The sequence below is a fragment of the Tiliqua scincoides genome, chromosome 2 (genome assembly GCF_035046505.1).
Source record: "Tiliqua scincoides isolate rTilSci1 chromosome 2, rTilSci1.hap2, whole genome shotgun sequence".
NCBI classification, from domain to species: Eukaryota; Metazoa; Chordata; class Lepidosauria; order Squamata; family Scincidae; genus Tiliqua; species Tiliqua scincoides.
Genome location: NC_089822.1, coordinates 144,729,875 through 144,757,507, shown reverse-complemented (window position 1 = coordinate 144,757,507; position 27,633 = coordinate 144,729,875). Strand labels below are relative to the sequence as shown.

General features: G+C 44.4%; 2 protein-coding genes across 5 annotated transcripts in view; one reads left to right on the top strand and one right to left on the bottom strand.

The window, feature by feature from the left end:
• Positions 1–1,183, top strand: part of WIPI1 (WD repeat domain, phosphoinositide interacting 1) — a 43,968-nt gene extending 42,785 nt beyond the window's left edge. Inside the window, exon 13 of the mRNA XM_066614503.1 lies at positions 635–1,183. Within this exon, the coding sequence (XP_066470600.1) occupies positions 635–682 (48 nt within the window). The 3' untranslated portion in view covers positions 683–1,183. The remainder of the gene's footprint in view (positions 1–634) is intronic.
• A 1,144-nt stretch (positions 1,184–2,327) lies between these two features.
• The window catches only part of ARSG (arylsulfatase G), a 128,713-nt gene continuing 103,407 nt past the window's right edge, over positions 2,328–27,633 (bottom strand). For 3 of the 4 annotated variants that reach the window (XM_066613763.1, XM_066613764.1, XM_066613762.1), the window contains 3 exons: positions 23,646–23,766; positions 5,728–5,818; positions 2,328–2,719 (listed from right to left, as the gene is read on the bottom strand). In XM_066613763.1, coding sequence (XP_066469860.1) covers positions 2,403–2,719; positions 5,728–5,818; positions 23,646–23,766 — 529 coding nt within the window. In that variant the 3' untranslated portion in view covers positions 2,328–2,402. The remainder of the gene's footprint in view (positions 2,720–5,727; positions 5,819–23,645; positions 23,767–27,633) is intronic. The other variant, XM_066613765.1, reaches the window with a different exon arrangement.

Sequence of the window (27,633 nt, the reverse complement as noted above, 5' to 3'; positions counted from 1 at the left end):
ATTGTTTGTGCTTGTTTGGTGACTGTCTTTGATAAAACCCCTTGAAGTAGCCTAGGCTTGCTTTAATGTATTTTTTTTTTTTTTGCCAGTATGCTAATTAGGTTATTTTACAGCCCAGTCCTAACCAACTTTCTAATGCCAGTGCAGTCACAATGCAGCCCTGTGTACACAAACATCATCTTACTTTGAGGAGGACTCTGTGACTGCCTCTCCGCTGCAGGAAGCAGCGCATGCCCTGTTGGCATGGCTGAATCAGTACTGGAAAGTTAGTTAGGATCAGGCTGTTAGTCATGGAACTAACAGGCAGTTCAGGTGATTCAGCACATGTGTTTCTAACCAGTCCAAGGGTACAATGCATTGCTGAAGCCAGAAATACATTTTTAGCCTGAATTCTGGCTTAGATGCTAGATGGACAGGGATCTAGCTATGCCTAAACCAGACAGTTCTTCTAAGTTAAGGACAAAAGAATTAAATTACTCACAGGGTGTGCAGAAAGCAAAACGATTGCATGATGTTTGTCGTCCCCGTCCCTCCCCCCGCTTCCCTTGCATATGCGCAAAGCCTTTTTACAGCACACCATGCTCAACGGCACATTACTGGGAAAAGTAAGGCCCTTCTGTTTTGATTTTGGTAGATAAACTTATGCCGTGGAAGCCAGACCAGCAAAGTGAAGAGGTCATGAGGAATGGCAAACAGCAGAGCACAGAGCGGCGAATGGGAGGTAGTTTTGGAAAAAAAAATGGGAATGTGGAAGAACCCACAAGTGAGGGAGGACCAGAGGTGCCCCAGAACTTTTAACACAGTATGTTTGTTCTTAGCCAATTTTTTCTGGCCCTTTGTGTTTATTTTTTTTAAGTGCTAAGTGGTTTTGGTATTGTGGGTATATGTGTGTATATGCACATTGCTCTATACTGAAGAACCACAGTGTAAATGTTACCCTGATCAGAGTTTTATGTAATCTGAATTTTATACATATGCCTTCCCTTTCTAATTTATGTCATGTAGAAATGTACTTATAGAAAAGTCTATTGAGCTATGTCTTTGTACAGTATATACATAATATTTTACCCATGCAGAATATTTTTGCAGTGATACATTAGGAAAAATAGAGTACCCCCCCCCCCCAATTTATTATGCTGGAGCTCTGCTAATTAATAGTCTGTTAATAATAAAGTCATCATGGTGTCAGTAGTACCTGTTCTCTGCCTGTATTCTTGATGGGAGCTGAGCCCTAACAGTGCCAGTCTTGATTATGTTTTATCACTAGAATTGCTGCACACATGTGAATGGAATTCTTTCTTCTACTCTACCAAGCCAACCACTTTCCCAAGCCTGAGCTGCAATCAGTTGGCAACACTTACGCAGAGGGCAACAATGACAATTGGCCTGGTTCAGGAAATAAGGGCACAATTCTATCTTGTGCTGGAACAGACAAGCTGGAAGTCTTGTGCTGTATCCATCACGACATAGGACTAAAGTGGCTCACCCAGAGATAAGGAGAAACTCTTCCTCTTACACCCAGATAAACCACTGCAGGTCTCTTCAGACTTGTGCCATCTCAGGAGGTGAGAGGAGTCAGAGGAGAGCAGAGCGGCTCCTGCTCCTGCCCGCCTCCTCCCTGCCCACTCAAGAGCCTTGCGTCAGCCCAGTACTGGTGCGGCTTGCTTCCAAGGAGGCCCAAATGTGCTTTACGGCATGTTTGTAACCCTCCTAGGCTGTCATTACTAACTCATTGTTAGGATCGCACTGTAACTTTCTGATGGTTGCAAAAAGAAACCTGTAAGCATGACTGTAGGACACAGCTGAATACAGCGAGAACTGTAGTTCTGTATGTGTGTGGTTTTTTAAAAATATATTCTGAATCTCTAGTGATTCTAGGTGGATGGGACCTACTTCAAAGACATCCAATCATTTCCTTGAGGTGCCTGGTCCATAAATAGATACTATGACACAGAATGGCAGCCATGTGTCGGTTTCCTCCTACATCCCATGTTTAAAACAATTTGCCCGTGTCCTGCTATTACAACAGTATGTGTTCCCCTTCCAGCCAACAATGTAGATGTGGGGCAGAGAAATGTATAATGCGACATTAGGACATAGGTTAGTTGTATTGGACATGATGGATGCTCAGGAGAGAGCTAGATGCAACATTTTCAGGGGTAGACACATGGATCCCATAATATCTATTTACAGTTTTAAATGAAGGTGGCTTCTGTAGAGTGCAGTGAATAATTCAACTCAACCAAGCCTTTTTCTCTAGATACTGCTAAGTGTCCAAATCCTACAGAAATAAAAAAATTTATTTAAAAAAAAATTTTTTAACATAATTTTCAATTTTAGTGCCTACTGTGCACTAAGATGCTTTAGAAATCTAGTCTGATATCAAAAGAACACATTTGGGATCAGTCCACTACATGTCCATGTCTGCCCAAGAATGAGCTGGAACAGGTCCCCTGGCATCGACAGGCCAAGTGCTGCGGGTTGCAGCAGGGCATCACTGCTGGGTCATGAGAGTAGTCTGCCATAGAGATGTTGTCTGTAGCAACATCTTGAAGGATGATGTGCAGAGCCTTGGTCACTGCTGGTAAGATAGCATGGTACTCAGCACTTGTCTTGGCCAGGGGCTCCTGCTCTTGCATATCACACTGTAAGTTAAATATGAGAGGTGGCTGGTGGAACCGTTCTCGTCCAATGCTTCCGTCACAGGCCTTGGCACCACCTGGAAAAAAAAGCAGCAAGACATCCTCAGGGCAAAGAGCATGTGCTTAGGAGCCTGAGTAGGGACCATGAGAGAGGCAAAGGGCTTAAGCTGCTGGTCCTCATTAGTTAGGCCCTTGCATGTGACTATTATATGCAAAAGAATCAAGCCTCGCACTGCCTTGTATGTGTGCAAAGTAATGTCTAGTTTGTCCGTTATGCTCAAGTAATATGTGCCAATAGCAGACTTATTGGTTCGGCAAAGGGCCCTATTTTTAGAACAAAAAGGATGCATGGGTGAGGAAACAGAATCCTCCCCACACCTGCCAATTCCCATCGCCTCCCCTCCCAGCCACTTTTCTACCAGCCAGGCTCAGTTCCAGTGTGGGGCAAAGACTCAGCAGAGTATTCATCTATGTGCAGGGGAACAATCAACCCCCCTGCCCCTTTGGTGCTAATAATCAGTTCTTTCCTCCCCCACTTTGTATGAGAGTGGGCTAGAACCAGCCTTGCACAAACCAGTCTGCCCTCTCATGCATAGCTAAAGCCTTAGGCCACAAGATGGGTGGCATTTGTCACACTTGGGGTATACGGGAGACTGATTTTTAGTGTGTGCCCACTCTTAATGGAGTCTACCCTCTGTTTTTATAAGAATTGCTCCTTTTCCTTCACAAACACAACTGGAAGCTCTTTGAAAATGAAGACTTCTGCTGCTACGTAATGTATCACAGAGGCACTGGGCAACATCTCTGTGTAAGGAGGGGAGGGTACTTTGGCTCAGAGGCGATGCTACTGATTTCTTTATTTCTCATTATACATACTAGGGCAGGGGTGTCAAACTCATTTCACACGGAGCCGAATAGCATTCATGATGCCTGCTGAGGGCCGAAAGTGATGTCATTACTTTGATGGAAGTGATGTCATTAAACAGTTTATGACCAAAAATAAACACTTTTTCTCACTTGGGAACTCATTAGCTGCAAATGACAAAAGAGAAAATATACATACCTTGATCAAGATATGGGAGATCTCAATTTTAAAGTGGGCTGTCCTTTCAGCAGTAACACCTCAGCATGGCTCAGCAGCTGAGAGCCTGAGGGCCGGATAAAAAGCTTTGGCGGGCCACATCCGGCCCCTGGGCCTTATGTTTGACACCCCTGTACTAGGCAAAGCTCCACAATGCCCCCCCCCCGGCAGAAATCCGCCCCTCCTACTCACCAGAGGCTCATGGAGCCTCGCACGACCTCCTCCCATGCCTGGGAAATCTCAGTGAGGTTCCCTAGCTCTATAAACTATGCTTCTGGCAAACTGGAGGCACAGTTTCTGCCCCTGTCAGGAGCCCCAGAGAGGCTTCCGCGGGGTCCCAGCGGCCAGCACCTGGGGCTTTTGCCCCGTCCCGGTCTATGACAGGCACGCAACTGCACTTGCTAGAGAATTATTGTATTCTAGTGGATGTTGCTGACCCTGAGTACCACCCATTTCTGTAGTAGTAGTTCATTCTGCATATTACCTCTTTCCTCTTTTGTCCCCCCCCTCCCAAAGTAGAACACCATAATTTAAAATGTTATTTGAATACTGATTCTACATTCCATAGCAGCATGACATTTACAAGACACCACAAAGCCAGTTGAGGGCTCTATCAATAGTATCAGTGACTCTCTCTGTACTTTACAGAGTAGGCAAAATAATTTCATCACTTACTGTATTTAGTTTCAGAATACCTTACTGACGGAAATGTCAAAGCCCAGCAGTAAGAGATTTGAACCTGAATTACTGAATTTTATTACACTGTTTCATCTCAGAGGGGTTTTAACATGGGGAGAAGATGACAAACAGATTGGATAAGTGCCTAACTGACGGGACAGGGACCTTCCTATCAGAATGCAAAGTACTATATATGAACAAATACATCAAGGGAATATGAAGAGTAGAGTATATTTAGAAACATACAGTAGTACTGTATCAGCAAGCCCCTAGAAGCCAATGGGAAACCACACTGGAGGAAGTCCAGGGACACACAATACATGCTGTGACAGCTTGCACTGTCTGCAAAGTAGGTCCCTGGTAACTGTAACTCAGAATTGCCTGAGGCTGCAGCTGGGGTAGCGTTTCCCTGCTCAAGCTGCCTATAGGTATCCATAGGGCTGGTCTGTCCTTGACCTTGTTCTTTAATGACAGCTTGCGACAGGCACCATAGACCTAGGAAGGTTATCAAGGATAGTCTGCTGCCTGCAAGACAGGAACTGAGATTTCAAGGGAAGTAGTGAACCAAAAATAACCACAAGGATATGATACAAGGTGAATATCTAAAGCCCTAGAGATAACCCTAGCAGGCACATACTGCTGCCATATCTTGAGGGCACTGCTCTTTCCCGGTGTGACAGGAACAGGAAAAGAGATCTCTTATCTTTTGGTCACTCTAGTCAACCTTTGCGGAGAAAAAGCAGCTGAAGGGGGCTTCTATCAATAGCAAGAGCAGCAAGACTGTAATTGTATTTGTTGAAGGGGGGGAAGAGAAAGCTGGTACACTCACACTCTAAACTTAATGGAAGTCAACTACTACAGCAGTATTTGAATAAACAGAAAAGGTGCACATGTGAGACACTAACGCAGAGCAACTCCTGAGTAGAAGGCACCAAAGGCTCCAAGATAGGTAGTGCTGAACATTTTAGTCCAATAAGAACTTTACACTGGGGTGGGGTGGACCCCGCACAAGAGTGCCCTGTGGCGTTGATGACACTGCAGAGTGAAGCCATGTCTGTTTGCATGTGACAGACTGAGCAGGCCAACCTTTCCAGTTGCTCCACCCCATTTCCCTTTTGCTTGTATGTGCTTCCTATTTCCCAAAATAAATTGTGCCTCTAAGCTGCAAAATAAAATATATCCTGTGGACCAATTGAAGGGAACAGAGGGAGGTAGATAGTCTTGTTTGTAACTCAGTCTATCTTAATTTTGAATCATTTGTCAGAGAGGGATATAGTCTGTTCTTTGGGAGCTTTAAAAAGCACCTAACAAATCCAAGTAACATACCCGTGAGGTAAAATGCCTTGAACTGATCCAGCCGAAGTGCCTGTATCTCTCCAGATTTTCCAGCTGCTCCACTGTTGGGATGGAACAATGTCTAGAGAAAATAAAACGAAGTTCAGAGATTTGAATCCTCTGCCAAGACTGGTTAGGGACACACAGGCTCAAGCCAGACATGCATCCAGTTCTCACACAAAGACACACACCTCAGAATAAAGTTTGGCTAGGGACAATGAGTGGCATGATGTCACCAGAGCCCTCTTCATACACTATGTGCCTGGGTGCAGGAAACACATGGAGGGTGCAGCTGGCGCATACTGCTAGTCACACCCTTTGAACCAAAATGTTCAGCCCTGTCTGCAGAGGCAAGTAAGGAAGAATTTCTCCCCATGTGCTATGGCCCCTGGCAGCCACCATCCCAGTCATGGTGAAAACCATGAAATGCCAAATATGGAAGGCAAATTTAGAGCCAGCTTCATTCTATATTGCCCAAGGGCAGTCTTATTTATCCTTAACAGATCACACCCGAAGCAATCCACTAGATTAGTGGGTCCCCATTCTTTTCAATATTTTATTTTTAATATATTAGACTTTATGCTCCCATGGTATGTGACTGCATTTGGGGAAATGTTACAGACCTGTCCTTATAACAAGCTACTATGTATATTCTTTTAACAATAACAGTAAATGGGTAAGTGTGGGTAGGATTGCAGCCTAGGATTGTTAAAAATGTTCCTGCTTGCTGATGTCATGACATCACTTCTGGTGGGTCCTGACAGCTTCTCATTCTAAAAAGTGGGTCCTGGTGCTAATTGTGTGAGAACCACTGCACTAGAGAAACGGAACTCCCACATACTAAGCCAAAGTGCCTAGTTCTCTTGCCCAAAGGCACCTAAGCAGGATTTTGTCCTTGTATATCAACCTCATAAGAACAGCATATGCTCAAATATAAGCTTAGGCCTATATGAGGCGACCATAAATCTGTTCTTATAAATTAAACTCCTACATTTTCAATGAACTTGAGTCACACATTTTATATAAAGCTCCAAGCATGTCCTTTCTTCCCTCACAGAGGCGCGTCTCAGGTAACTGCAAGATTTCTCCTGACTTAGAAAAACCAGTTCGACTGCTAGCTCACTTTCTCTTCATTGCCTGCTGAGGGCTGAATCCTTCTGGTCTCCGTCTGCAGTGTACCCAATGGGTGTAACAGCCTTTCTTACACAGCACAGTTCATGAATGTTGTCAGGAAAAAAGAGAAGTTAAGGGGATTGGGTTGGGAAGGTGCATTTTACTCCTGTTGTTTCTTGCTTCTGTTCATCCTGTCTAGCTTTCTTGTTTCCTAACGCAGGAATGGCCTATCGGGCTAGTCTTCTTCCCTAGGAAGCCACATTAACAGGTGATGGTTGTGCCCTAGGGAGGGTGATCACTTTTGAACCTCAGTGTATGGTGCACTCTGATCTTTGCAACTTGGTCTCAAGGGGGTGAGGGTCAGGGACAACCAAGCAGTTTTCTACAAGGTGTGCAATGTCTTTTTGTCACCTGAGGCATCCTCAGGCAAGTGCAAACACTTGACTTTGACTGTATAGTATTCTGACATGTCCTCATCAAAGATATAACTGAGGAGAGCATCCACGACCAAAGGTTAACTTCTGTATGATTCTGCACAAAATCCTTTCTTTGTCTCAGCACCATCTACATCGCTTCAGGGGGTTCATTCATACTGTTATTTTTGGCCAGGTTTACACGTATCCTGTTAGATCTTTGATAAAACTGTTAAAATATTGCAGAAGACTAGAAACAGTTCTGAGCCTAAGAAATCTCATGGGTGCTCTCACAGCGAATAGCAAAAAAATCCTTCTGCTCTCTAAACAGAAACTAGGTAACAACAGTATCTGCGTCTTTTTCCCCAAGCAAAGTCTGTGAGGGTTTTGGAAACTGTGGCCAAGGAAGCGTTCAGAGGATGCATTTCCTATGGGTACAGATGGAATCTCAGGTCTTGTTTCCACTGTACAAAAGTCATATGAAGTAGAAGCAATTTGCATAACATGAATTACCTTGAAAAAGGCCTTGAATTTTTTGTCTCCTATGGAAAAAGCTAAATCCTCCACATCTTCACCATGCATTTGTCAAACACACCTAACTGCTATTTGAACACTGATCTCCGTTTCCTAGCCTTCAGGTGAACTGCCCACGTTTTAAAGCTCAGCTTTCATTTGTTGCAAACAAAATCCATTGGCAAAAATACTGATAAAACCACTCCAGGGATGGGTGGAGGTCAGTTACCAGCCAACTGATGTTGTGCAAAGCTGCTGGATGCTGGAAAACTCATTTCCCCACCCCACCCCCTCGAGCTCAGTAATGGATGGTGGATTGCATGCCTTACAGCATCTAATACGTGTACTTTCATTGCAGCTCAGCCACTCATGCAGTGCAGTTTGCTACACACTTGCAGATTCTTGGAAAGACTTTAGGAACCTTTCATGGGTCTATTTTTCTCTGGGCTTTATATGCCAGGGGCGTAAAAATTCTCATGCCAAAAATGTGAGATGCAGGTCCGGATGTCAGTAAATTCTGAAGCTGCTTTTAGATGCCTGGAGAATACAGTACAAACTTCTATGAAGCTTTGATATGATACACGAGCAGACTGCTATTTTATCAACAGAGCCTCAGTATGGCAAATGACAACAGTGCAAATTGGCATGTGATAGCTGCACTTCCTTTGACCCTCTACATTTAGAGTGCTCTACATTTAGCCTCAGCATTTACACACCACTAAACAGCAGCAATCCAGCAGTACAGATGCACTGGAGGGAGCATGCACAGTAGCCCTAATGTGTTTTGATGGAGCTCTGCTTATGCAAGAGCTTCCTTAGACTCCTGTATGACTCAGGGGAATATTTTATTCTTCTTCAATAGGGAATAGAAGAGAACATGTGTCATGCTTCACAGCACAGGCCATCATTTTTCCTGTCTGCACCCACAATGCCAAAACGTTGACACCAGCTGAGCAATTCCCTGCTGCGGCTGCTGCACTTCCGGACCAGCTGATGGCACCAGCATCTAAAAGGTCTTTGCGTGGCCTTGCAAAGGCAGCTGCCAAGGCACAAGGGTGCACAATGATTTCATGCTTCTTGTCTGCAAAGCACAAACTGCTCTAACTGCATCCTGGAAGCAGCCCAGGTTTCCTCCACTGGCTCAGTGGAATATTCTACTTCTTCCAAGTGGGAAGAAGCTCTCGTATCAGAGGCCACCTCTAGAAGGAGGAGCGAGAGAAGACAGCTTGTGTCACAGTCAAGCCTTTTGATCTCCAGGCTATGCACAGGGAGGCAATTTTCTTCAGAAAGGAAACAAACATGACAAAGCATTGACAAAGTGAGACAAAGCAGGTGCTCTGCATCAAAGGCTGCTAGTCAGTATTTATTTCAAACTTCAGCCATTCCACGGGGGGCGGGGGGGGGAAGTATCATGAAAGTTTCCCTCCTTGAGAAGATGAAGTGACTTGTGGTTTCAGCAGGCTAAAAACGAGAAACATCTGTCCAAGTGGTGGGACGGCTGACATGCCAAGCAGATTAAAGGCACTCCTCACAGCTGACCATGCTGCACTTTCTGAGCTGGTCTAATGTTTCATCTTCAGCATATGCCAAACATGTACACAAGCAGACTGGGGACTCCTGTCCCAGGATAGATCTTCAGCTAAATTCAGTTACAGAAAAGGGCTGTATGAATGTGATTAGAAAAAAGGGGTGGGGGTCTTTCACTTCCTATTCCTTGCTTTTCCCCCCAGCCTAAACTATCCTAACCCCAAGACACTAAAGGTGCACAGTGCCTTTAGCGAGAAGAGAATCCCCTTTAGTTTATGGGAATTAAGGTGGAGGGCTTTCCATCAGGTCCTTAGGATGGGAGTGGCAAACCCAAGGTTGCAAGAAGATCAGAAGAGGTGCAAGAGGCCGACCTGTTTGGGGTTGGGACACTCTAGATTGGTAGGCGCCCTGTTACTGATAGAAACGGTAACCCATTTCGTCCAACAGTGTATGCCGGCGAAGGAGTTGTGGAGGGGCGTATCAAGGGCGTTTAAGTGGCCTGAACTGGCCCAACAGGCCTGGGAGACTATCGTCTCTGGGAAGGAGCTGGCAGGAGGTATGAGGGGACCCAAGAGGACGAGTAATGCGGGACAACGGAGGGGGGGAGACGATAGGTGGGAGGTGCCATGGTCTACAGTAAGACTGATAAATCTGTATGTCCTTTTTGCGCTGGACATACAAAGGGGCAAAGAAATAAAGGAGAAAATGTCCACCAACAAGCAGGGATGGGTCCGCTTTGTGGTCTCCAGAGTATACAGCGTCGCGGCTTACGAAAGGGTGAGAAGCGTTAGAGACAGGTGGAAAAATGGTGGGAGTGGTTAGATGGGGTGAATCCACCTATAACGTGATGTATCTGTGTTCTAGTTAAACAGTTGATGTAATGTGACTGTAGTTGAAAATGTAAAATGTGATTTCTTTCCTTTGTATTATTTATTGTAGTATGAAACGTTTTAAATAAAAATCTACATTTCCCTAAAAAAAAATAAAAATCTATATTTCCCAAGTCACTATTTGCTCTGTTCTAGTACCTTACACAATTTTTCCCAACTGGAGGAAGTAGCAGTTGAAGGGGAGCACTTTAAAGCAGGAAAACTGCACTAGGGGAAGAGATAAATTCCCTTTGGTCCCAATTCATTAGCAGACACCATCAATGAGTTTAATAAACAAAAAAAGTAGGGATTACAGTCAATCTCATAAGAACAGCCCCACTGGATCAGGCCATAGGCCCATCTAGTCCAGCTTCCTGTATCTCACAGCGGCCCACCAAATGCCCCAGGGAGCACACCAGATAACAAGAGACCTCATCCTGGTGCTCTCCCCTACATCTGGCATTCTGACTTAACCCATTCCTAAAATCAGGAGGTTGCGCATACACATCATGGCTTGTACCCCATAATGGATTTTTCCTCCAGAAACTCATCCAATCCCCTTTTAAAGGCGTCTAGGCTAGACGCCAGCACCACATCCTGTGGCAAGGAATTCCACAGACCGACCACGCGCTGAGTAAAGAAATATTTTCTTTTGTCTGTCCTAACCCGCCCAACACTCAATTTTAGTGGATGTCCCCTGGTTCTGGTATTATGTGAGAGTGTAAAGAGCATCTCCCTATCCACTCTGTCCATCCCCTGCATAATTTTGTATGTCTCAATCATGTCCCCCCTCAAGCGTCTCTTTTGTAGGCTGAAGAGGCCCAAACGCCGTAGCCTTTCCTCATAAGGAAGGTGGCCCAGCCCCGTAATCATCTTAGTCGCTCTCTTTTGCACCTTTTCCATTTCCACTATGTCCTTTTTGAGATGCGGCAACCAGAACTGGACACAATACTCCAGGTGTGGCCTTACCATAGATTTGTACAACGGCATTATAATTTTAGCTGTTTTATTCTTATTACCTTTTCTAATGATCCCAAGCATAGAATTGGCCTTCTTCACTGCTGCCGCACATTGGGTCAACACTTTCATCGACCTGTCCACCACCACCCCAAGATCTCTCTCCTGATCTGTCACAGACAGCTCAGAACCCATCAGCCTATATCTAAAGTTTTGATTTTTTGCCCCAATGTGCATGACTTTACACTTACTGACATTGAAGCGCATCTGCCATTTTGCTGCCCATTCTGCCAGTCTGGAGAGATCCTTCTGGAGCTCCTCACAATCACTTCTGGTCTTTACCACTCGGAAAAGTTTGGTGTTGTCTGCAAACTTAGCCACTTCACTGCTCAACCCTGTCTCCAGGTCATTTATGAAGAGGTTGAAAAGCACCGGTCCCAGGACAGATCCTTGGGGCACACTGCTTTTCACCTCTCTCCATTGTGAAAATTGCCCATTGACACCCACTCTCTGCTTCCTGGCCTCCAACCAGTTCTCAATCCACGAGAAGACCTGTCCTCTAATTCCCTGACTGTGGAGTTTTTTCAGTAGCCTTTGGTGAGGGACCGTGTCAAATGCCTTCTGAAAGTCCAGATATATAATGTCCACGGGTTCTCCCGCATCCACATGCCTGTTGACCTTTTCAAAGAATTCTATAAGGTTGGTGAGGCAAGACTTACCCTTACAGAAGCCATGCTGACTCTCCCTCAGCAAGGCCTGTTCGTCTATGTGTTTTGAGATCCTATCTTTGATGAGGCATTCCACCATCTTACCCGGTATAGATGTTAGGCTGACCGGCCTATAGTTTCCCGGGTCCCCCCTCTTTCCCTTTTTAAAAATAGGCGTGACATTTGCTATCCTCCAATCTTCTGGTACCATGGCCGTTTTGAGGGACAAGTTGCATACCTTAGTCAAGAGATCTGCAACTTCATTCTTCAATTCCTTAATAACCCTTGGGTGTATGCCATCAGGGCCCGGTGACTTATTGATCTTTAATTTATCAATGAGGTCTGAAACATCTTCTCTTTTAACCTCTATCTGACTTAACTCCTCGGTCAGGAGGGGCCGTTCGGGCAGCGGTATCTGCCCGAGGTCTTCTGCCGTGAAGACAGATGCAAAGAACTCATTTAATTTCTCTGCCATCTCTAAGTCTCCTTTTATCTCCCCTTTCCCTCCCTCACCATCCAGAGGGCCAACCGCTTCTCTGGCGGGTTTCCTGCTTCTAACACATTTGAAGAAGCTTTTATTATTCCCCTTAATGTTGCCGGCCATGCGTTCCTCATAGTCTCGCTTGGCCTCCCCTATCACCTTCTTACATTTCTTTTGCCAGTTTATGTTCCTTTTTATTCTCTTCATTAGGGCAAGACTTCCATTTACGGAAGGAAGCTTCCTTGCCCTTCACAGCCTCTCTAACTTGGCTGGTTAGCCATGCGGGCACTCTCCTGGATTTAGTGGAACCCTTCTTTCTTTGCGGTATACACCTCTGCTGGGCCTCTATTACTGTTGTTTTAAGCAGCCTCCATGCACTCTGGAGAGACTGGACTCTTTTTACCCTCCCTTTCAACCTCCTTCTAACCAGCCTCCTCATTTGAGGGAAGTCCGCCCGTCGGAAGTCAAGGGTTTTTGTTAGAGATTTGCCTGGTATTCTTCCCCCAACGTGCACATCAAAACGGATCGCAGCATGATCACTGTTCCCCAATGGCTCAGTAACATTTACATCTCTAACCAGGTCCTGCTTACCGCACAAAATTAAATCCAGAGTCACCTGTCCTCTGGTGGGCTCCGTGACTAGCTGATCTAAGCCACAGTCATTTAGCACGTCAAGAAATCCGGTTTCCTTATCGTGACCAGAACACAAATTGACCCAGTCAATATGAGGATAATTGAAGTCCCCCATGATTACAACCCTGTCCTTCCTTGTCACCTCCCTGATCTGTTTCCTCATTTCAAGGTCCCCATCAGATTTCTGGTCTGGAGGACGATAGCACACCCCCAGTATTACATCGCTGCACAAGCCTGGTAATTTAACCCACAGAGATTCTACGGTGGAGTCGGACCCACCTTCAATCTCTACTTTGCTGGATTCTATCCCTTCCTTAACATAAAGGGCCACCCCACCTCCAACTCGCCCCTGCCTGTCCCTCCTGTAGAGTTTATAGCCCGGGATTGCGGTATCCCACTGATTCTCCGCATTCCACCAGGTTTCCGTTATGCCCACTATGTCAATATTTTCCCTTGTCACCAGACATTCCAGTTCTCCCACCTTTGCTCGTAGACTTCGGGCATTCGCATAAAAGCATTTATACACGGAATGCCCCAGGATGGGCTGCTTATTCGCTCCTTTGTCCCTGCATCCTCTCATTGTGCCAAACCGTCTATCACATCCCATCTCCCTACCTTTCCCAATTTCTTCTCCTACCCTGCCTTTGTCTTGTTGTTCTCTAACCTCCCCATCCTCATCCCATAGGGATGAGGAGTCCCGAACCGGATGCCCCTCGGCTCCTGTCGGCCTTCCCCCAGGGATCAGTTTAAAAGCTGCTCTGCCACCTTTTTAATGTTTAATTATCTCGTGACATCAATGTGTAGCTTCACACTAAAAAGCAGAACTGGCTGCAGCACTCAGATACATGAATGATCAAATGCTGAAGACAACTTGGGGAGTGGAAACAGTGAGGCTGCAGACTGCTTGGATGCTGTTATCTGCTGCACACAGCCAGCCTATAGAGGAATTCCCAGACAGCTTGAGTCAGCACACAGAAAGAAACACAAGAAGCAATACCAAAAAGGAGACGGAGCAAGACAGGTACTAGCATTCATCAGCTAGTTTTGAGCCTAGGTTTTATATAAGCATCCTTTGCTTGGCTTGCCAATTTTTATCCTCCTGCAGAGATGTCTTCAATCTGTTTTACAGTAAAGCCTCTCTGGCCTCCAAAAGGCAGGTCCAGAGCTAACTAAACTCCTCCAGATAAAGCCAATTAACTGCAGGGTCCAGCATCTCAACCTGACTGCTGCCAACAAGATTAGTACTGAGAACAACCTGCTAAATTTTATTTGTCCAGTAAACTAGATAAAGTGAAATGATCTGTTTGTTGTGGCCTTTCACAGGGACCAAACCACACCTGGAGAGCAGGTAATCTTACCAAATTGCATTCCCTCGGTTTAATCCTTTCATTGTTCGCCAGGAGTAGTTTGTGGCTTCTGTTCACCCTTCACTTTCTCCCCTCAGTCTAAATGCCAGTGAGTTTTTCCTTGGTACAGCTGTGGTTATTCGGTTCTGGTGCACAAAGTAATTCATGCCTTGCCCAGCTCAGATCACAGAACCCCACACTCTGCATTTACTCTTATTATTTAAGTCTCCGGTGATAGTAGTTATGAAGAAACAGTTCTTGCTAGCAATTTACATAATACAGTACACAGCATGAGGAAGCTTCAGGGATCTGCCCAGCTGGAAACTGGCCAAGGGCCTACCTTACTGCTGAACCCTCAGGGTGCGTAGTAATGTTAGTAGAGGCCAAGGCAGAATCAAGCAGCAGGCAGGAAGTACCACAGGTGGCCAAACTGCAGGGTGTTGCCACCCACAGCCCCTAATGGCCTGCTGCCACCACTGCTATTCAGGCTTGGATTGAGCGCTTTTCTTTTTCTCCCATACAGATAAAACACAGTCGAAAGGCAATGTAAAAATCAAGATAAGCTTTTCACCCTGAAAACAGTGATTTGTTATTTATGACATCTGAAACACAAGGTGTGTGCAGAGAAATAGGGGTGTGTGTGTGTGTGTGTGTGTGTGTGTGTGTGTTTTTAAAGAAACAGATAGGGTTCTGGTATTACAGATAAGATACCTTTATTGGCATATTTAAAATCCAAGCAGTATAAAACAAAGGATTGGATGGAGGGATACATGAATCAGACAGTTCACCTCCAACCATGACCAACCAGGCCTTGCTGCCACATATCAACAATTTGAGACCATCATAGAAATACGTGTCTTAATTATCATATTTATATATTTGGCCACCACTCCAGAAAGCTCTTCATTTACCCCACTAAGCATGTATACAATTTTATTCTGGTCATTCTAACCCCAGAAAGCAGCCAAGGTCGGCAGTAAGTAACTTATACAAAGATCCTGATATATAGGGCAATATAATAATATATGTTAGGAGTGTTTCTATCTTACCCAGCCTGTATGGGCAAACTCTGTCTGCAGCTGGAATACCTCTATATCTTCCAAATAGCTGCTCAGATGGAATGACATTACATCTTGCTAAGGGAAACACCCTTCGGGGTATTCCAAGAAGTCAAAATACACAAGCCTCCTTCCAGGTAGAATAGAAAGATGAAGATGTAATGGAGAGCAGATTTTTGAGGCATTGCTATAAAGGTGCTGCTGCTCGATGTCAAGGAGCCTTTGTTTCAAGGCTCCATAGGCCTGTGCTGAGGGTAATGCACCTAACAAGTCTGAAGAGAGCCCCATAGAGCAGATTTTTTTACTCAATAGAGTTAAGCCTAGGAAAAGTGGGGAATCAGGTAAGAGACCCCATATCAGACTATCTTGATCTGACTGGTGATACACTCTAAGCCAATATCTAAAAGTCCCAAGTCATGCTAGGGTTTCCAATCTGTGCTGTCCTGTTTCTAAACAAAGCGTTGCATAGGCTACACAGCGTGGCACCCCTAGGATCTTACGTAAAAACACCGCCTTGGGATTACAGTTCTGCATGCATTGTTAAAACGTACATAAGAACAGCCCCACTGGATCAGGCCAGAGGCCCATCTAGTCCAGCTTCCTGTATCTCACAGCGGCCCACCAAATGCCCCAGGGAGCACACCAGATAACAAGAGACCTCATCCTGGTGCCCTCCTTTTCATCTGGCCTTCTGACATAGCCCATTTCTAAAATCAGGAGGTTGCGCATACACATCATGGCTTGTAACCCGTAATGGATTTTTCCTCCAGAAACTTGTCCAATCCCCTTTTAAAGGCGTCTAGGCTAGACGCCAGCACCACATCCTGTGGCAAGGAGTTCCACAGACTAATTATACTCTGGGTAAAGAAATATTTTCTTCTGACTGTCCTAACTCTCCCAACACTCAATTGTAGTGGATGTCCCCTGGTTCTGGTATTATGTGAGAGTGTAAAGAGCATCTCCCTATCCACTCTGTCCATCCCCTGCATAATTTTGTATGTCTCAATCATGTCCCCCCTCAGGCGTCTCTTTTCTAGGCTGAAGAGGCCCAAACGCCATAGCCTTTCCTCATAAGGAAAGTGCCCCAGTCCCGTAATCATCTTAGTCGCTCTCTTTTGCACCTTTTCCATTTTCAATATGTGTTTTTTGAGATGTGGCGACCAGAACTGGACTACGTACAGGAATAAAGCATTGTAATTATTTACAGGCCAACGTACAGGAATAAAGCATTGTAATTATTTTCCCCCAGTCATAGAGGAGTGCATCTGAAATCAATTCAGCTACCAGTAGGGTGCTCTGTAGAAGTGACTACGTGAAAGTGTTGACTCTTCTAAATTAAGCAATTTGACATGGCTGTTGGATCTTCTGAGGGCATTTGAAAGCATTTCTTTCTGTTCACACAAATATAACTTTCTGCAACTATGAGTTTTATTTTGAAATACCAGGTTCCTTGAATGTATGGGTGTGGAAAACCACTTAGCCATGCATGAGTTGCCCTAAATCTATGCACAAGAGATTTAAAGACGAAAATCCCTGGCTGTACAGAGATATCAGTGCCTAGCAAAGCAAGACATGTTCATATCACAAGAAGCCACTGACAGCATCCTACCCTGTTTTTTGTGAGTTAGCTTCATACAGAGTGAATCACAATGCAATTGCACAGAAACTGGTGGCCCTGGAAACATTTCATGGGACCCTATCTGAGAAGGCTTTGAGATTCTGAAGCTCTGGAAATGTAAGCGTGTGGGAAGCAGAGAAGGGTTTCTCCAAGCAGCACCATTCAAAGTGGTGTACGTGCTGGCAGGTATTCAAAATGCTCTCAGGACTTACAAATGACATTTAATCCGTTGGCTGCTCCATCAAGCAAGAGGTAACTGCTACTTTTAAATCTCGGACTGGAAGATTGCCTCCCAGTGCGAAGAAGTAGTTGCACATAATGCACAAGGATGTGCTAGGAGCAGCTGCAGCCTCTCGCTGGTGCTAACAGAGAGACAGATGATAACTGCTTTGAGGATAAATTAATGTTCCCCTGGGGTACACTCTGGTATAAAAAACAGCACCGTTTAATCAGTTCTTCACATGTGGCTCCCAGCAAGCTTAGTGTCTGAGCAGAAAGAGTACTTCAATGTGCCTTTTGCATCGCTAACTGATGTCCTATACACATGCACTTGAGAATAAGTCCCACTGAACTCAGTGGGCTTTACTCTGAGTAGATATGCTTAGGTCTGAACTGTTTGTGTGTGAAGGGAGAAGAAGCAACTCTATCTTCCCAGAATCATTAAGCATAAAACCAAAGGCATTGATGTTAGATCCTCTTGGTCCATTCCAAAACAGGAGAATAACCTTATAATGCAGCGTTTCCCAAGCTGTGGGTAGCCACCCGATTTTTGGTGGGTCACAGACTGCGCAGGCAGGAAGCTGTACATTGGCTGCATTGCACTGCTTCTTGGCCCAAAAATTGGGCTACAGCCCACCAGTGGGTAGCGATACACAGTATGACATGACTTCTGGATCATGCACCATTTTACTCTGCAGTTTCCTGTCCTCAGTGAACCCTAGATGTACCACGGACAAAGCACTAGGTTGCCAAGATAAAAAGTTTGGGAGCCTCTGTTATAATGCAATCCCAGGCATGTCTACTCAGAAGTAAGCCTCACTGAATTTAATTGAACTTACTCCTAGGTAAGTGTATATAGGATTGCGACCTTATTCATTCTCAAAGAGTTCTGTAACTACTGAACAACTGCAGCACACCTGTGTCCTTTTGTTGCTCTATGTGCTCTCACATTTCTGCTGCAGCATCTCACTCTGCAGGGAGAAGGGATGATAGTCAAGAGATGGCTTAATCCTGTAACAGTCTTATCAGATGGGCATTGAAGTCATTCTTCTGGCTGAGATGACTGAAGTAGAGATCATCACATACTTCTCAGGCCTAAGGCAACAGCTCCCTGCTGCTTCTCACTCACACATTTTCCACATTTCCCTGCTAACTGGGTAAGAGGCACTTTTTCAAGTGGGTGCTCCTTTATTTAGCAGGGGGAGAGTAACTGGCCCACCTCACCCCAGCAGTGTCTGTTCTAGCGGCTGTCTGCTGGTGTTCTTTTGCATCTTTTTAGATTGTGAGCCCTTTTGGGACAGGGAGTCATTTAGTTATTTGATTTTTCTCTGTAAACCGCTTTGTGAACTTTTAGTTGAAAAGCGGTATATGAATACTGTTAATAAAATACTGTTAATAATGCTGAGTATGTTCACAGACCCTTTCCACCATGGCAACCGCCTTCATCCACACAGCAGCAAACTGCTAGATCCCAGGACTATTGCGAAACTGCTGCTTCAAATCCACTCACTAGCACTCATGAGTAATACAAACGCCAAGATAAAACATCTCCCCAGTTTGCGTACGAAATGGACAGTTGTAGCAGGTTGGGAAAATTATAACTGCCCTGGAATGTGAAGATATCAGAATGAGCCAGAGGGTTTTTCTGCTCACCATGGAAACTAAGTGGAAATTCTTCCTCCTTTGATAAAGTTGTTGACTTCCCTCTTCTTAAAAATCAATAATAAAATTCATAATACTGTATATAACTTGTAACTTGAGCACTTCACATTACATTCTCTTAGGTAGACATTTTCAACTAGTGTGCCATGGCACACTGGCGTGCTGTGGATGGTCTGCAGGTGTGCTGGGAGAGTTTGGGGGTTTGCGAGATCATTTGTTAATAGGGCCACTGGGAGGTGTGAGTCCCTGCTGTCAAGGGTGCGCCTTGTCAACTGTCAAAAAACAGATGGTGTGTCTGGACAATTTTAGCACCTTGCCAGTGTGCCATGAAATGAAAAAGATTTAAAATTGCTGCTCTTGGGGATAAAACAGTTGGAAACCTTAAAAGAGAAGTCAAGAAAACCTTTTTCATCTGGGAACATGAGCTGGGCTTTCTCCAGGCTTCACAATTTGCAGACCACACATGCAACAAAGCAAATGCTGGTTTACTGTCCTACCCCAATGCCCATCTTTTTTTCTTTTTTCTTTTTTTAAGGGAGATGAACACACTTTAATCCATTTATGAATTTATCATCTTAAAAAGACAGAATCATGTTTTTGAAATTGGTCTTGGGCTCAGTGGTATCTTGGTGATATTGCTAAAAGCAGCCATTCAATGCTGTGCAGATCTGGGGTCTCCTGTATACTTGAAAAATCTTTTTTTCAGCTTGGCCTGGGAGTTAAAAATGCTTTAACTGAACTTAGTGCAGGCTTCTAAATCACCCTCTCTGTTTTATAAATGCATAGTGGCAGGTTGCTAGAGGTCTTGGGACAAAGCCTTCCACAGGGTCTCCCGTGGGGGATGAAGAAGCTATCTCACAGGCAAGATCTGAATCAAAAACTTCCAGTTTATCACTTGTGGTCTATGAGCTACAAGTTCTGCATTCTATTTTGCATTCTGCTATACAGATGATTAATAAACATTTATGTCAGGGCAGCATTCACTCTTGAAACATTGTGCGCTCTCTCTCTCTGTGGAGGCAGATATTCTGAATTGCTGGGTTAAAACAAAAACATTTTCAATTTCCAGTTTCTTAAGTGACCAATGATAACTGAATAAACTGTGACGCTACTGTAACCATTAAAACACCGTACTAAATCATGATGTGGTGTGTCTTGAGATAATGATCAAGAATGGATGATAGGATGAAAATATCCATGTTGGCAAACACAAGTATTATAATAAAACTGAAAGAAATGTGTGGAGCTTTTGTGAACATGGATGAGTGAGGTCACTAGAACGTGATGCAGGGCTAATTTCTACCATTTTGACATGAGGCAAACATTTGAGAAGGGGGGGAAAAGGCAAACATTTTCCCACAGCTAGGTATTCATATTGACTGAGCAACTGCAAGATGGAATGCTTCCAGGGTCTGTTTTCTCTCCCCTGCTCCGGCTCATGCCATCATGGCCTCCTGCCCTGGCTAGGAACCCTTCACAGAGGTTTTCTGAGGAAGTACTTCAAATGAAATGTGACAGAACCCTACGTTCATGTTGCCTGGAACCAGGCACTCTGCAACTGTGCTAATCTCCCCCTGGAACGCTGTTGCCAGGAGGATTTTAGGACTCCAATTTTGGAATGTTGATTAGTTCTGGGCTTTTGCGGGTCACAACATGTTCAAAGAATAAGCAGAATTGTGGGGGGAGGGAAGGGGCAGAAAGGGCAAAGGTGAAATTTGAAATAAAATTAATACAACTTTGGAACAGTGACTGTTCTTCCATCCTCTACTGCAAGTTTTAAATAAAGTAATTGCCAAGTTAGAAGTTGTTGCTTAAGACCATAGAATTTACTGAAACACACCACTTGTTTTTTCATCTAAACTGACCTGTTTTCTCAGAAAGCTGTAGGAAATGGGGGGGGGGGAGCTTTTGAACTGTTTGTTTAGAGACAACAATTTTACCAGTGTCTTAACTGACAACAGAGAAATGAGAAAACTATTAACCCTTTTCTGCAATGAACAAGAAATGGTTGGCTTGAAAATGTGATTTACTAGGAAAGAGAGAGCAGTGAATTTAGTTCTGAAATACTAGCCTGAAAAACATTCACTCAAAAAAACACACAAAAAAAACAACAAGCAGGGCTATACAGGCAGGATTTGGGAGAAAAATGTATAACCATAATGATTACAAGGAACTACAATAGAACTTGTATTATTGTCAGAACTATATGCAAATTATATACTTTAAAAACTGGAACTGGTTTAAGGGGGATTGTTTTAATCAAGGAAAAGCCTGGGCCATCAAGTATAAGGATGCTATGGTTGGCTTCCAAACACAATAGCTAAAGTAGACTTTAAAAACATGGAACCGGTTTCAGGGGGATTTTTTAAATCAAGGAGAAGCCTTGGTCATCAAGCATAGGGACGCTATGGTTCGCTTGCAAACACAATAGGTAAGGTTCCCATAGTTCCCATTTAACTGCATGGCAAGCAGGGAGGAACAGCAGAAGCTGATCACACCATGAAAACTATGGGATGGCTGGGCACAGGCACAGGACCCAGGGACTCTCCTAACTGCCAACATAGGACTACGGAAGAACCATCTTGCCCTGAGGGAAGGAGAGAGCAAGCAGAACAGCCTATCAGATGATCTGCTTTAAGAGTACAATGAAAAGATCTGGCTTTTAAGAAGTTTTTCCAGTGCTGTGTTGTCGCATAACTTTTTATGGATGCTGACTTTAATGCAAACACTTTGTGAGGTTTGCTTGAAAAGTCATATAAATGCCTAAAAATAAATTGATCAATAGTGTAAAGGGCTGCCCCTCTCTTGCTCACCACTCATCTTTGCCTGTACTTGCCCACCTTCATGCAAGTTCCAGTTTCCTGTCAGAGCTCAGCACTTTTGTTAGGAGAATCCAAACCTTGTGCAGGTCCCATCATAGCTATTATGATGTTTTCTTGAACTTGCCTTGAAACACTTGTCCCTTACTGTGAAGAGAACCACTCAAAATGGCTCACTTGCATAGGGCTTGTTGCTTAAAGAGTGGCCATCCTTGACTAAACTGAGCATTTCACTATGACTTTGCAAGTCACACCCAATCTTTACAAAGTCAAAGGAACACAGCTAAATTGGCAGCTTACTTGGTCTTATGGAGGGTATCTATCACACTTGTTTTTCTGGTTTCCTTACAGGTTAAAGCAATGGCCTCTGAAAGTTAAAAAGCAATATACAAAACCTCAGTTCAGGAGCTCACAGTGGGTAAGGCTTTCAAAGTAACATGCTGCTTTAATCTATAAGATTCCCATCTGAGGCTGAGAGAGGCAAGCAGCCCAACTCTTGTGCAACTATTAGAAAAAGCACTCAGTAATGACTGGCTTGTAAATGGCTTTTCTAACGCATAGGTTTGCAGCGCCTATTATGATGTGGATCAAGAATGGCAGGACATGGATGGCGAGGCTGCCCTACTTACAAATTGCTAATGGACACTGAGCCAACACCCAGACCAAATGAGAGCTTAATTACTGCCCTGTTTGTCAAGGCAAGCAAAGATTATGCAAGCTGACTCCAACTCCTGGGACCAATTTTCCCCCTTTTGGTTAAATAATTGAAAGCTATCAGAAAGAAAAGTGGAGTTTGTTGGAAAAACCAAATACTGGTTGCATCTAGCTCAGCAATCAGTCCCTTGGGCTCTGCTAGGTGACACAACCCATCTACAGCAGTATGAAACAATGAAGAAAATATTTGCCACATGGCAGTCAAACCAGAAATGGGACAAGGAGCTTGCTCCCATATTTGGTGCCCACGCAACTTTCTACAAGGCCTACTAGCACTAGAAAATATGAGCTTCACATCTCCTGTGTACAACCATTTTAGTAATCACATTATCAGTATGCTGCTAAATTCTAGTTCAGAGCACGTATGTGACTAAGCTCTACAGTCAGTAGTGGTGTTGATGTCTATCTCACCTTCTCTGACATCATCATCATGAGGTGGCTAGGAGCAAGGGTGATAATACCCATAGGGATGTATGAGGGAATGAAAAAAAACCACATACTTCCAATACTCCTGGTATTGTACTGCCTCTTCTAGTAAATTCACAAGTGAATTCTGCAACCAGTTATAAAACACTATATCAGAATTTCCCCATTGTACTGCTCTGGCTGCATGTAGCAAAAAAGTAGTATCACTGCTACTCTTCTCTGACTGGCATGGGCAGCCCAATCTTATTTTGGATTCCTTTGGGAATTTTTAATCTAGTTATTTAATCTAGTAATTAACTGGTTATATTTTGACTCTTCATGTGCTTAGTCCATGTTCAAGGATAATTCACTGGGTTGCCACATCCATTTATGAGCACCACTGTTGTTTGTTTGGAAATAAGAACCCCTGGAGTTCTGTGTTCTCCTGAAATAGTTTTCTTACCTAGGAGACAGCCCGCCTCCAGGTCTGGTCTCTTTAGCCTGGGATGGAGGCAGCAGCTAGAATGAGCAGGTCCATTCCCTGCATTCATCTGCTGACTCAATGTAAAGGAAAAGGGGAGAGCACAAAGAGCTGCATGCACCATAACCACTAGATGCTGCTCCCCTCAGCCTTCCACCTGTTCTGGTTACCTTCCTTCCTATGGGAATCTCTGCCTAAGATTCATCATGTAGGCAAATTAGAACTCAAAGACAGACTTTATGCTAGCAGTTCAACTCTGTTATTATAGCTGATAGAGCTGAACCACAAGGAAAATTAAACATTATAAGTATAAATGAGGCCATATGCATTTGAGATTTACCTTGAAGCTGAACATTTAGAAGCCATTCCCATACCTTGTGTCCTTTGTCTGACTGACTGAAGAGGACCTCAGATGCATCCATGCCATCAAATCGTCTATTGGGAGGGAGGCTTGCATTTGCCAGAGACACTAAAGTTGGGAATATGTCTAAAGTGCTGCAGAAAAGAAGACACTGTGGTCAGAAGAACACTGATGCAATTTCTTAAAAACAATAATCACCTCAACATGAAAGGCTTTTCAAACTGCATGTGGGGGGGGGGGCAGTCCAGGAGGTCTCCTCCAGGCAAGGGGGCATTTGTTCCCTTCCTCAGGGGCAAGCCTCCGTCGTCATAATGTGTTGGACCTGTGCCGGTGATTTTGCTAGTGCAAGTCCTAGAGGACCTGAGAAATTGGAACAAGGCCGGGAAGGCAGATAGGATATCAGCGGAGCTGCTGCTGATGACACTGCCCCTTTCCTAGCCTCAACACACACACACCCTCTCCGCTCCAGTCTCCACTCTGCTCTTCCCCTTCCCTTCCCCATTCTACCTGCCCATGCCAGGGTTTCTCCACAGGGTGCTGGCGAGGGGGTGCTAAACTCTTGCATCAGCAGCCCAGCTGTGCAGAATGGCAGGTTGCATTTTGCAACTGTTGTAAACACATTGCACAGTTTGGTGGCACAGCTGGCCCACAGGATTGGGCTGATCATAGGCCAACACACATTTTGCTTCCTTAAATGTTACACCATTTCCTGGGTATATTTGGGGTGCTGATTCCAAAAATGGCATCCGTTTTGCCCTATCACATCTAGTTTTGGGGATATAGTATAGCCTCATCAGTGAATGGTTCAAGCAGCTTCCTCATGAGGAAGCTGCTTGAACCATTCACTAATGAGGCTATACTATATCTCCAAAACTAGACATGATAGGGCAAAACGGATGCCATTTTTGGAATCAGCACCCCAAATTCATATCAAACCACCATAAAGTTTGGGAAAAACTTTTCTGACCCTCAATTTTGTAGGCCTGTGTAATCAATCTGCTTTAAGGACTTGACTGTGCCAACAATTGATATATTTTTTGCAAGGATTTTTTTCTTCAAAAGATGCCAAGAAGAAGGTGGCATGTTTTCAGAAAGAAGGCAGCCATGGAACAGAAAATAGGAAAACGTACTATAAAGCCTTATGTAAGACATCAAAAACTCCATTCTCAAATCCTTGGAACTTCTTGCCCAGCACTCCCAGTTTGGTTTCTGGAACACCACCTACATATTTCACAGCTGTTCTCAAGCACCCTAAGAGCTAGGAAACAAAAGCTTAGGGCCAAACTACATGTGATATTTAAAGCATTATTTTCTCTGATAAGTGTAGTTTTTCTTTAGCCAACAGCAGTGCGACAAACCCTCATCATGGATCAGCACAGTTGCAGGGGGCAGGACGATCTAGCTGCCACAGTTCTGATACAGCTGCTATTGGCTAAGAAAAACAAAGCCCATTAGAGCTACACACTCTTCAACATTACATGTAGTTTGGCTAAAGTTATAGAATTCTGCAAACAGTGCCAGATTTTGTCCTTGCATGGTCTGTGTACACATAGTCCTGATTAAGGCCTGATTAATCTTGTCCCCCTAATAAGCGTTCAGGTCACATTGGATACATTCAGCAGGCTCGTATTAAAATGCTAATCTGCCAAATGACAAACTCCTTGAATCTTGAGCCAATGCTTCATAGTAAAGAGCTTTCCATCCATAATAATTAGCACATTTTAATGAGCGTATGCCTCCTACACAAATGTTAATCTGCTAAAGGAAAAAAACAGCCAGACCACTGGAGGTACCAGACCACTGGAGATACACAGAGAGGTGCTGTCCAGCTTTCACAGATCATGATTATAGGTGAATAAATGCACAATGGACAAAAGCCTCATGTGGTAATTGGCTAATGCCTCAAGAGCACAGTGTTTTTCTAAAATTTTGGGGTAATGCTTTATCTGCACTTCAGACCCACCTGTCATTTCTAATTCTTGATCAAGAAAACTAGCCTCTCTCAGTCTAGATCAGATAAGATTCTGATTTGAACATACCTAAAAGTGTTTTCTTGCAGAATTTTTCCTCTTTATTTCTCAAGCATAGCAGTTGGGCTCTGGTTCTGTGCTTCTTCACAGGTGGCAATTCTAAATTGGCTAGCATACAAAATACAACGCCACTTTAACCTGTGTCAGAAAACTGATGCTTTCGGCTCAGGGTTGTCAGCACCAACTAAGAGTGGCCCTCAATGCCTCCGGCAAGGGTCTTCCCAGCTCTAAGATCCTGTAAACTAGAGATGCCTGAGACTGATCTTGGGATCTTCTTTATGCAAAGCATGTGCTCTATCTCTGAGTTACAGTTCCCCACAAGATGGTAGAGATGGCAAGCCTTCCAGTCCCATAATAATAATAATCATCATCGTCGTCGTCGTCATCGTCATCATCGTACAGGTATTTCTATACCGCCTTTCTTGGTCCTCAGATTTCTCCTTAGACTTTATTCAAGGCGGTTTACATAGGCAGGCAATTTAAATCCCAGTAGGGATTTTTACAATTTGAAAGGTTTCTATCTTTCAAGAAACCACAACATTCAGGTGTTTCTTTCTTGATCTGGTTGCACATTCTGGCCTCCATCCTCCCACGCTCAGAGCAGATGGAATAATCATCCTTTACTTTCAGAACACATCGAACAAACAAATAACAAATAACAAAAAACTGTGATACAGGCAAGTCTGGCAGCCCCTCTGCTGGGGAAAAGTCTGGCCCCAGCAGTTGAACAGCTCTCCCCTTCCCTTATGCCATTGTGCCCCTTTCCTTCTCACTGATACCTGCTTAGCAGAGATACAAAAAGCCTCTCCTATGAAGACTCCAAGATCTTTCCCTTTCTCTGCCAGGTGGCCCCAACCTTCTCCTTTAGCATCTTTCCTCAGCTGTCCCAACATGTTTGGATTGGCAAGCAGCAGCTTAGTGGGAGTTAGCAGCTACTTCAAGGCTGCTAAGAACTGAGAACAAGGAAGTGTGAGAAGGGTGATGTAGATTTGCCTGGAGAGATAGAAATCATTCACAGAAGTACCAAGGTTTGAGTTCCAAAATCCCATGAAGCAGCAGTCCCCAAACTCTCAGGGAAAGATTGGGAAACAGTGTTTGCAGGGGAAAGGAAGATAGGGGTGGTGACGTGATTGTCATAATTGCAATGCCACTAAGGAAGAAAAGGCTTTTAAAAAAAACTTGCCTGGAGGACATTATGGCTTTCTGGAGGGTACAGGGAGCCTGTGACCCCCTCTGCAGGCCTCCCCTGCACCTTCAAACTGCTGTAAATAGTGAAAAAGGCAACTTCGGGTTTTCAGCTGCATTTTGTTAGCATTTTACATCACTGTGGAGGCATAGCGAGGCCTGCAGAGGGGGTTGCGGGCTCCCTAGATCCTCCAGAAAGCCATAGCGAGAGAGCCAGATGCTCCAGAGGGCTCCAGGTAGGTTTTTTTGCAAAAACCCTTTCTTCCTTAGTAGTGATGTGATCGTGGCTATCACACTGCTGCCTTCACTGTCACCCCCCCCTTAAGGGGGTAGCAACAAAGTGACACCCCGGTTTGGGAGCCTCTGCCTTAAGCCACAAGGCATTATCATTTCTGTGATGTCTCTTATCTGCGACTGCTTCTTCAAGGGAGCCCGCTGGCCTTTCTTGTATACTGCAATAACTTTTAAGGGAGCCTTAACTTAACTTAAGGGAGCCTTAACTTTAATAGCCTTAACTTTTAATAACTTCAAGGGAGCCCGCTGGCCTTTCTTGTATACTGCAATAACTTTTAAAGGCACATATAGATAACATCACTGAGTGTACAACCAGAAACGTGGGAAACGTCCTGGGAAAGGAGGCGTTTTGCCACTTCAGATGACTTCTCACGAGAAGCTAATCATGCAGACTGCAGAGCACTGTCAGTCATAAGCTCTGGTGAGAAGCCAGTGCAGGAGAAATGACCTTCTTCTGAGTCTTGTGGGGATCAGCTGCACTGAAACTCTACA